The sequence below is a fragment of the Ictalurus punctatus genome, chromosome 4 (assembly GCF_001660625.3).
Source record: "Ictalurus punctatus breed USDA103 chromosome 4, Coco_2.0, whole genome shotgun sequence".
NCBI classification, from domain to species: Eukaryota; Metazoa; Chordata; class Actinopteri; order Siluriformes; family Ictaluridae; genus Ictalurus; species Ictalurus punctatus.
This window is the reverse complement of record NC_071284.1, coordinates 11,295,833-11,307,500: the sequence shown is the minus strand read 5'-3', so window position 1 is coordinate 11,307,500 and position 11,668 is coordinate 11,295,833. Positions and strand designations below refer to the sequence as shown.

At 38.5% G+C, this 11,668-nt stretch overlaps 1 protein-coding gene across 1 annotated transcript in view; it reads right to left on the bottom strand.

Annotated features, from left to right (window-relative positions):
* Window positions 1-4,151, bottom strand: part of eif4g2b (eukaryotic translation initiation factor 4, gamma 2b) — a 13,411-nt gene extending 9,260 nt beyond the window's left edge. Inside the window, exons 1-6 of the mRNA XM_047154614.2 lie at window positions 4,144-4,151; window positions 3,675-3,701; window positions 2,889-2,999; window positions 2,706-2,771; window positions 461-586; window positions 238-340 (exon numbers count right to left, since the gene is read on the bottom strand). Coding sequence (XP_047010570.1) covers window positions 238-340; window positions 461-586; window positions 2,706-2,771; window positions 2,889-2,999; window positions 3,675-3,701; window positions 4,144-4,151 — 441 coding nt within the window. The remainder of the gene's footprint in view (window positions 1-237; window positions 341-460; window positions 587-2,705; window positions 2,772-2,888; window positions 3,000-3,674; window positions 3,702-4,143) is intronic.
* Between the last annotated feature and the right edge of the window lie 7,517 nt (window positions 4,152-11,668).

The following is an 11,668-nucleotide window of genomic DNA, read 5'->3' as shown; positions in this document are numbered from 1 at the left end:
ATAAATAATAATGACTGTCAGTGTACATATATTTATGGACCTGACTATGTTTATTGTTAGACATAAGTTGTGTGTCCACCCTACAAGTTTCTACGAAATAGGTACATAAAATGCATAGCGCATTGCAATAAACATTTATTTAAAAAAACAAACAAACAAAAAAAACTATGATTTGCTTACAGCTGGCAAAACTGTCAGAGCTACTGTTATAGGAAATTCATTTTTTGTTTCACCTACCAGCAAGATGATTCCTTTGAGGACGAGCTTAGAATCTACGCCCACATTGAGGAGCTCAAGGCATAGCTTGTCAAACTTTTCAGGGGTCAGTTTATTAAGTATCCTAGCAAAAGAAATAATCAAAAAATGATGAATCCTGTAATACTTAAATATATCTGCAAATATTTAAGGTTGATAATATCAGCAGACTCATGAAACAATGACAAAAGACTTAGATACTTACCCTCTTACTTTTCTAAATATTGCATCCTGATGCTCTTTGTCATCAGTGGAGTTGACATCTCGTCTAGTGCTTCGTGAAGGAACCCATTTCTGAACGCTAGGCCCTGGGGTTTTCCCCAGGTACTCGCTAAGGAGGAATCATAGTTTATGTTAAGAAGGGTTACAATAAGTGTAGTGCAGAATCTGCATAAGGAGTTACACAGGTGTTGACAATATCTAGTTTAGTTGTAGCATTTACAATGTTTGCCATGGTGAAACTGGAAACACCTAAAAACCACATTTTTTTTTTTTTTTTTGCTGTTCAGCTAAAGCAGGGGTCAGGTCAAATGTGAATAAAATTTGCCAAGAAGAGCCAATTTCATGAAGGGGAAAGGATACATGTGAAAGATGCATTTGTGGTTACTTTCGCTTTGTGAAGATTTTATCTATGAGGCCTATAAACTATTAGATCAAAAAACTTGTAAACCAAGAAATACAAAATACCTGCTTTTTATGTTGATGCGCAATGCATCCATTATAGATTTTCTTTCAGCATGTATGACATAACCCTACTTCAAAGTTCTCTTTATGTATTAAGCTAGTTCCTGTTTGGGCAGATAAGTTGTTTTAAGCTTTCCTTTTATGTAACTAACAAAACTCTAGAAGTTAAGCATGCATTATTTTTGGTCAAATTCTATATACTTATCTTAGTTATATACTTTATTATGTGCAGTGTAATGTGAACAAGACTGCAGACTGGGCTTGCACTGATGTTAATTTTGTAACAATTCTATAAAGTAAGCTTATACACCTTATTTGAAATGTTTCATCGGTCATGTTAATGGTTATGGACTCACAGAAACTAGTGTTGTTTGTGTAGTCAGGGGATGCCATAATAAGTGGCATGAACAAAAGGTTTTCTTAGAGTAGGTGTGTTTGAACCATAAACTGCACACCAGAGCTGAAAGTGGGTGTGCGATGCCATAGGAATTTCACCCGCCTCCTAAAAATAAAGATTTTCTTTGCCGTTGAATAAAAACTTTGAGTCTACAGAAACCATGTTTTTTTCGATTGCCCTTTTTTCTTTGTGGAGAGAAACTCTATTGGAGGAGCATCCATACCCAGAGAAAAGGTTGGGTGGAGTCTCGTCAGAAGGACATAAAAAAAATAAATGCAAGTTAAACTGCATGTGAACCAAGTTAAATATTACTGAGATTACCTAGCAGTTTAATAGGCCAGTTGTTTTTCGTGTCCCTTAACAGCAGCTGATGCAGTCAAAGATTACGTAATTTCAGGAGTTGTTTGGTTTGTTCTCCAATACGATCATGAGACTGGCTAACTAGCAAACTAACATTAGCCACATCTGTTCATAACAGTGGCTCACAATGTCAAATAGCTATACTCAACTCAGAATTAGAAGCTAACCAAAGGGGCAAAAGAAAATATTATACCAGAATAAGAGTAGAGGTTTTCTATTTATATTGCTACTTGCAATGAAGTTCAAAAATACTTGGAAATGCACTTGGGTATCAAATGTATTGCGAGTTATTGATGAGTGAAAAGCCGAGTTACTGCAGACATGAGTCAGCTGTTCATGTTTTCTCCCACACAGATTTCTTGAACATAAATAAGTAAAAACATCATCACAATTAGTAGCAATAACTCACAGTACTTCTATTACTTTAGTGCATTTACAAGCAAGCACATATGAATCAAACCGGGCACCTTGCATAAAAAGAGGAAACATAAGCTATTACTCACTTCCACATTTCATAATAACTTAGATACAATCAGCTGGTTGCTGAGAGATTTTTTCCCCCCTCTCTGCCTGCTAGGATTTTGTTGTTTGTACCTCTGTATGCAGTACTTACATTTCAATTTTCAATGTGCTTAGTCACACCCATGTAGAGAGACATTTTCTTTTACCAACTCATCCAGTCAAAAAAAAAAAAAAAAAAAAAAAAAAAAAAGGCAACAAGGAAAAGTATGTTATCATCCTATTTTAATTAATTCACTCATCAGTAAAATTGTCCTAAATATAGGTACCATTGCAAATCACTATGCAAATCTGAAACCTGTGATCTAGAACACATCCAGAAAGCCTGGGATATGTAAGAAAAATACAAAAATAAGGATTTAAAACCCAGCTGCTTTAAGGATCTGGTAAAACGGGTAGTGCTGCATTGCCTTGGCCATCATTACTTAAATAACCTACCAACAACCAGTAATTATGGAGGGGGGAAGCTTTGTATTGAATAATTACTCACCTGTTTCCAGCAGTCTTGGGATCGTGCTCAGGTGCACCCCTACCTCCTCCTTCGCCCGAAGAAGCACTGGAACAAAAGAGAAACATTACTCGACAAACAATCCCTGCAGGGCTTAACATTCACCAATGATGAAATGATTAATAGGCCGATTAAAGATTAGACCAAATCATCAATATCACATACCTGAAACGAGAAGAACCCCCTTCTGCGATCACACTCTCCACTTTGGCGGCTTGATAACGATGAATCTTCCAAAGAATAATGAAGAAAGGGCGGGGTGGAGGAAAGACCGAGCTGCAGCACACACACAAACAGCGTTAAAGGACTGCAGCAGAGGATGAGGACCACATTTATTACAGCCACTAACCATTAAATCACTGATAAATACAACTAGATGCACGTTACATGTGTGCCCTTAATGACACACAATCATACCCTTACTGAGGTTTCAGCCGGTCGCAAAGGCCAGGCTTTTAACAAGCTAGGATCCTTTAGCATCCTTGGCCTACAAGATTTTTTTTTTACAGGAGAAAAAACCCAAAAGATAATATGGTAAAACAAATTAAATGGGATGGAATAATGTATTGAAGAGGAGTTGCACAAGCAGTATTAGCTCTATAAATAACGAATCCTACACATCTTCATGTGTTCAAGTTAATGTGTCGCATATTATAACTGCGCATTTTCACCACAGACCGCAGCTAAGCTAGCTCAGGCTAACCTATAACAAGATACTGCTTTTATCCCCCCGCATCGAGCTAGCTTTTTAATTGAATAAAATAGTAATTTATTAACCGCAGATAAAATAATTAAGCTACAAAACTTAGCACAAACACCGATATTGTTAAACACGACGCCATTTTATACAATTAGCTAGCAGCTAACTGCGTTATTTTCTCGAAGAGCTAATGCTGTTCAAAAGCTGCGCTGAGGCTAAAAATCGGCTAACAGCCATTTTGAAATACCTACATTCCGCTCTTACCTTTACCGAGGCAACTTCAGCTTTGAGGATTATTTTTTCAGGCCAAAAAGAGAAATTTGTGAGAGTGGGGGAAAAAAAACTAAAACAAACAAAAGCAGTTTAAAGAATATACACGCCAATATGCATATAAGGAAACAGGAGATATCTCCTCCGAGCGTTCAAGCTAGTTATCTACACAGCACCACGACGCAAATGACGTCACCAGTAGGGATGTAGCGATATACCGGTATGAAGATATATCTCCTTATGATCAGGAAAAATAAAACAAGGAAGCCCTATGAGGCCATGCATTATTTTTCTTTCTTTCTTGTGTTCTCATGATCACGACTTTTCTCATGCTCTGGAAATAAAAGTTGCTTCCTTCTTAGTGTTTCTATACTAAAATCGCGAAACTGTTAATGTTGTACTATATTGATATAGTCAAGTAAATGGCTCACGGTCAAAATATAGTCCTACCTTATCATTTTGAGGCATTTTGAATTTTATTGTCTATTGTGTGTATTGTATTGTTAGTTTCTATTAAGGGTTTAACATACCACCTGTATCAGTATATCCAAATATTCATATTTGTGCTTGTATTCGTATTTGTTAGGATTTGTGATCTTCGGGTTATGATGTTAGGAAAAGAGAAAGTACACAAAAAGTTGGCCCCCTCACCCAGCCACACAGTTCCCACACCAAGGGCTTTGGAGAGTTCGCCAAATGATACATAGACACATAACGTTCAAATGGCAAGATCTCGCATTTATTCAAAGAAAGGCAGAGTATATACAGTGGGGGCAAATAAGTATTGGACGTGTCAACATTTTTTTCAATAAATATATTTCCTATGAGGTTATTCACATGAAATTTTTACCAGACACCAGTATTAACTCAAGAAATCTGGAAATAAAAAGAATTCACAACAGTAAAGTCCATAAATAAAGTTATGTGTTATAAAGTGGAATGACACAGGAAAAAAGTATTGAACACGCTAAGAAAAAGCAGTTCTCCAAGGCAAGGTAAGACAAGAAACCAGTTAAAATCCATACGTAATTATACCCCATATATGTGCAAATTAATATCAGCTGGGTTAGTAAATTGATGGTCTATAAAAAGACTTTTCATTACCAATGTGTCGCACAAGAAACATCTCATGATGGGTAAAAGCAAAGAGCTCTCTCAAGATCTTCGCGACCTTATTGTTGCGAAACATATTGATGGAATCGGATACAGATGTATTTTAAAACTTCTGAATCCTCAGGTAAGCACCATTGGGGTCATTATCCGCAAGTGGAAGCAACATCACTCCGTCATCAATGGGCTATGCACAGAAGCTCTGCACAAGATTTCTGAACAGGGAGTCAGAAGAATAGTCAGAAGAGTATCCCAAGAGCCAAGGACCACTCGGAAAGTGCTGCAGAAACACTTGGAGGCAGCAGGTGCCATCGTCACAGAAAAAACAATAGGCAATGCACTCCACTGCTCACGCTCACCCCACAAGACTCCATTACTAAAGAAAAGGCATGTCAAAGCTCGTTTCAAGTTTGCTACAACACATTCGGACAAGCCTATGAAATACTGGAAGAGTGTAGAGAGACGAGAGCTAAATTGAACTTTTTGGCTGCCATACTACACACCATGTTTGGAGAAGAAACGACACTGCACATCACCCTAAAAACATTATACCAACAGTGAAGTTTGGAGGTGGAAGCATCATGGTGTGGGGCTTATGGTTTTATACAGTATCTCACAAAAGTGAGTACACCCCTCACATTTTTGTAAACATTTGATTATATCTTTTCATGTGACAGCACTGAAGAAATGACACTTTGCTACAATGTAAAGTAGTGAGTGTACAGCTTGTGTAACAGTGTAAATTTGCTGTCCCCTCAAAATAACTCAACACACAGCCATTAATGTCTAAACCGCTGGCAACAAAAGTGAGTACTTTTGTTACTCACTTTTTGTGAGTACTTTTGTTACTCTAAGTGAAAATGTACAAATTGGGCCCAAAGTGTCAATATTTTGTGTGGCCACCATTATTTTCCAGCACTGTCCTAACCATCTTGGGCATGGAGTTCACCAGAGCTTCACAGGTTGCCATTGGAGTCCTCTTCCACTCCTCCATAACGACATCACGGAGCTGGTGGATGTTAGAGACCTTGTGCTCCTCCACCTTCCGTTTGAGGATGCACCACAGATGCTCAATAGGGTTTAGGTCTGGAGACATGCTTCGGCAGTCCATCACCTTCACCCTCAGCTTCTTTAGTAAGGCAGTGGTCGTCTTGGAGGTGTGTTTGGGGTCGTTATCATGCTGGAATACTGCATACGGATCATGCTCTGCTTCAGTATGTCACAGTACATATTGGCATTCATGGTTCCCTCAATGAATTGATGTATGAGTGCTGCCAGCATTGCTGCAGAGGCTGAAGGGGTGGGGGGTCAGCCTGTCAGTACTCAGACCATACGTCACACACTGAATCAAATTGGTCTGCATGGCTGTCATCCCAGACGGAAGCCTCTTCTAAAGATGATGCACAAGAAAGCCTGCAAACAGTTTCTGAAGACAAGCAGACTAAGGACATGGATTACTGGAACCAAGATAAACTTATTTGGTTCAGATGGTGTCAAGCGTGTTTGGCTGCAACCAGGTGAGGAGTACAAAGACAAGTGTGTCTTGCCTACAGTCAAGCATGGTGGTGGGAGTGTCATGGTCTGGGGCTGCATGAGTGCTGCCGGTACTGGGGAGCTACAGTTCATTGAGGGAAACATGAATGCCAACATGTACTGTGACATACTGAAGCAGAGAATGATCCCCTCCCTTCAGAGACTGGGCCGCAGGGCAGTATTTCAGCATGATAACGACCCCAAACACACCTCCAAGACGACCACTGCCTTGCTAAAGAAGCTGAGGGTGAAGGTGATGAACTAAACCCTATTCAGCATCTGTGGGGCATCCTCAAACGGAAGGTGGAGGAGCACAAGGTCTCTAACATCCACCAGCTCCGTGATGTCGTCATGGAGGAGTGGAAGAGGACTCCAGTGTCAACCTGTGAAGCTTTGGTGAACTCCAACCCCAAGAGGGTTAAGGCAGTGCTGGAAAATAATGGTGGCCACACAAAATATTGACACTTTGGGCCCAATTTGTACATTTTCACTTAGGGGTGTACTCACTTTTGTTGCCAGCGGTTTAGACATTAATGGCTGTGTGTTGAGTTATTTTGAGGGGACAGCAAATTTACACTGTTACACAAGCTGTACACTCACTACTTTACATTGTAGCAAAGTGTCATTTCTTCAGTGTTGTCACATGAAAAGGTATAATCAAATGTTTACAAAAATGTGAGGGCTGTACTCACTTTTGTGAGATACTGTATATGTATATTTCTGGATTTCTTGAGTTAATACTGATGTCTGGTGAAAATTTCATGTGAATAACCTCATTGGAAATATATTCACTGAAAAGCATGTTGACGTGTCAAATACATATTTCCCCTACCTTGTGTACATACATACATAAATATATATACCCGTGTATATATATCAATGTGTGTGTGTGTGTATATATATATATATATATATATATATATATATATATATATATATATATATATATATATATATATATATATTTACACACATACAGTGAGGGAAAAAAGTATTTGATCCCCTGCTGATTTTGTCCGTTTGCCCACTGACAAAGAAATGATCAGTCTATAATTTTAATGGTAGATTTATTTGAACAGTGAGAGACAGAAAAACAACAAGAAAATCCAGAAAAACGCATGTCAAAAATGTTATAAATTGATTTGCATTTTAATGAGGGAAATAAGTATTTGACCCCTCTGCAAAACATGACTTAGTACTTGGTGGCAAAACCCTTGTTGGCAATCACAGAGGTCAGACGTTTCTTGTAGTTGGCCACCAGGTTTGCACACATCTCAGGAGGGATTTTGTGCCACTCCTCTTTGCAGATCTTCTCCAAGTCATTAAGGTTTCGAGGCTGACGTTTTTGCAACCCGAACCTTCAGCTCCCTCCACAGATTTTCTATGGGATTAAGGTCTGGAGACTGGCTAGGCCACTCCAGGACCTTAATGTGCTTCTTCTTGAGCCACTCCTTTGTTGCCTTGGCCGTGTGTTTTGGGTCATTGTCATGCTGGAATACCCATCCACGACCCATTTTCAGTGCCCTGGCTGAGGGAAGGAGGTTCTCACCCAAGATTTGACGGTACATGGCCCCGTCCATCGTCCCTTTGATGCGGTGAAGTTGTCCTGTCCCCTTAGCAGAAAAAAACCCCCAAAGCATAATGTTTCCACCTCCATGTTTGACGGTGGGGATGGTGTTCTTGGGGTCATAGGCAGCATTCCTCCTCCTCCAAACACGGCGAGTTGAGTTGATGCCAAAGAGCTCCATTTTGGTCTCATCTGACCACAACACTTTCACCCAGTTGTCCTCTGAATCATTCAGATGTTCATTGGCAAACTTCAGCGGGCATGTATATGTGCTTTCTTGAGCAGGGGGATCTTGCGGGCGCTGCAGGATTTCAGTCCTTCACGGCATAGTGTGTTACCAATTGTTTTCTTGGTGACTATGGTCCCAGCTGCCTTGAGATCATTGACAAGATCCTCCCGTGTAGTTCTGGGCTGATTCCTCACTGTTCTCATGATCATTGCAACTCCACGAGGTGAGATCTTGCATGGAGCCCCAGGCCGAGGGACATTGACAGTTCTTTTGTGTTTCTTCCATTTGCGAATAATCGCACCAACTGTTGTCCCCTTCTCACCAAGCTGCTTGGCAATGGTCTTGTAGCCCATTCCAGACTTGTGTAGGGCTACAATCTTGTCCCTGACATCCTTGGAGAGCTCTTTGGTCTTGGCCATAGTGGAGAGTTTGGAATCTGACTGATTGATTGCTTCTGTGGACAGGTGTCTTTTATACAGGTAACAAGCTGAGATTAGGAGCACTCCCTTTAAGAGTGTGCTCCTAATCTCAGCTCGTTACCTGTATAAAAGACACCTGGGAGCCAGAAATCTTTCTGATTGAGAGGGGGTCAAATACTTATTTCCCTCATTAAAATGCAAATCAATTGATAACATTTTTGACATGCGTTTTTCTGGATTTTCTTGTTGTTATTCTGTCTCTCACTGTTCAAATAAATCTACCATTAAAATTATAGACTGATCATTTTTTTGTCAGTGGGCAAACGTACAAAATCAGCAGGGGATCAAATACTTCTTTCCCTCACTGTACATACATGAATATATGAATATATGTATATATATATATATGTATGTGTGTGTGAATATATGAATATATATATACATATGTGTGTATGTATATATACATATATGTTTATATACACACACATACACATACATACATATATGTATATGTGAATATATGTGTGTGTGTATATATATATATATATATATATATATATATATATATATATATATATATATATATATATATATATATATATATATAGATGCACACACACACACATATGTGTGTGTGAATATATGTATACATATATACATATATGTTTATATATATATATGTATGTGTGTGTGAATATATGTGTACATATACATTTTTTTAATATGCATACATTATATATATATACATATATATATATATGTGTGTGTGTGTGTATATATATACATATGTTTATATATATGTATATATACATACATACATACATACATACATACATACACACACACACACACACACACACACACACACACACACACACACATATATATATATATATATATATATATATATATATATATATATATATATATATATATTTCAACCAGTAAAGGAGAAACTGAAACACTAGCATCCTCTGATGCTGAGCAGGAAAACAAGGTGTGTAAATGTCTATGTGAGTTCCAGTTTACATGAACATGATATGCGCAAAGCACAAGGAAAGATAATGTACTTTGCAACTCATACAGTGATAGCTCAGTTGTGCCTCCCCTTGGTTGGTGACAGCAATCAAGCCTAGCTAGAAAAGTTTTCTGTTTTATCGGTCTTGTAGTCCTACAAAAAGTGACAACACCTGAGGCAAGTTTTATGATAAATTCAACTTTTTCTGATCATGTCATACCTTGACATGTGTTAAAATTACTGAAAGAACTGAGTTTCACCTTTTAGTGTATTTTTTCTAGGTTTGATAGGTTTTGAAAGTAAATGTGAAAGTAAAGTAATTATTAATCTGATTATTTTTTACATGCAGTAATCAGTAATGTAATCAGACTACTTACCCAACACTGGTTAGGACTAAGATTTGTATTGCTCATTATCACCATTCAATGCCGGTGTGTTTAGTATTAGTCTGTTGTTCATTTAAACTTCATACACTATTTGGCCAAAAGTTTGTGGACTCCTGACCATCTCACCCATATGTGCTTTTGAACATTCTATTCCATATTTACTCCCCCCTTTGCTATTATTATCACCTCCCCGCTTCTGGGAAGGCTTTCCACTAGATTTTGGACCGTGGCTTTGGGAATTTGCCCATTCAGCCACAAGAGCATTAGTCAGGTCAAGCACTGATGTCGGGTGAGAAGGTTAGGGTGACACCAAATCAACATGGCCACTAACACTGTGAACAGTGTAAAGTACCCCTTCTGTACTTTTAAATTCGTTAATAGCATTATTGGCTTGGTTGCATCTATAACACTGACCATACTAATTGCTGTTTTGAGGAGCATTAGAGATATAAATGTTAGAGATATCACTAATGTTAGCCGGCTATCTTGTTGCTAATGCTACTCACTATTGTCTGCTGGCTAGCTTGTTACTAAACTACTCGATGTTATCCGCAGTTGTTGCTGTACTGAGATTTCCAAAATGTTTGAAGTTCAGTATAGTAGAACAGAACCAATAGCCACTCACATATGGATGTGATGGTCAGATGTCCACAAAATTTTTGGCCACATAGTGCACATATGGCCAAAAGATTCAAATTCCATGTCTTGCATGCCTTAAATGAGAACTAACCACATATAATAATGCATGCAGCTTCAGCAGCACAGACTGATTTATGAATGCTATTCCATATATCAGATGTGTGGCGTCTGGGAAACAACTCTGATTTGACTTCTTGACTTCCATCATTTACAACCACAATCCTAAATTACAGACAGTGCCCTCTAAATTGTGTGAAAAATAGATATTTTGGATTCAAGAATAAACAGTTGATGATGAAGGATCCACATTCTAAATGTTAAAATAGACACCATTCATCTTGCCATAAGTTAATGTGATTTTCACAATTTCATGCTGAGGTCATTAGTTATTAGAATACTTCTTAATGTATCATTTAGCTTTCCCTCTGAGTTTTGTGCTTACAAATTGTGGAGAGTATGTTTATGTTAATGGTGTATTGACATTTCTCCAGTCTATTTGTATGAATTTGCACATTTTCTCTACCTTAAGGCTACCAGTGGAAGATAAATAAGACATCTACCACTGGTGCTCAGATACAGTATGTGCTGCCTTACATATATTTTTGTTCTTAATTAGTTTCCCACTAAGTGGCAGTAGAGACACAGCAAAAAATATTAATAAAATATTTGAAGGGTCTCATCTAGGGTGTTTCATCGGCTTGCGCCCAGGTTTCCCGGGATAGACTCCAGATCTACTGCAACCCTGACCAGGATAAAGTGGTTACTTAAGATGAATGAATGCATAAATGGTTGAAGTGAATACATGTTCTAGGATTTTCTTCTAAATTTTGTTTAGTACTGAATATGTCACAGCTCAGTCAGATCAGAACTCAAATTCCCAAGATGCAACACTCACTTCTCATGCACGCATGCGCTCACCATCCCCGGAGTTCTGATCAGACACACCTGGCACCAATCACACACACACACACACACTCACACTCACCGCTAGTTCTTAGGGATGTCATTCACCCAGAATCTATGCGAAGTATACGCTTAGTCAATTCGTTTCTTTGCGTTACCAAGCCGTTCTGG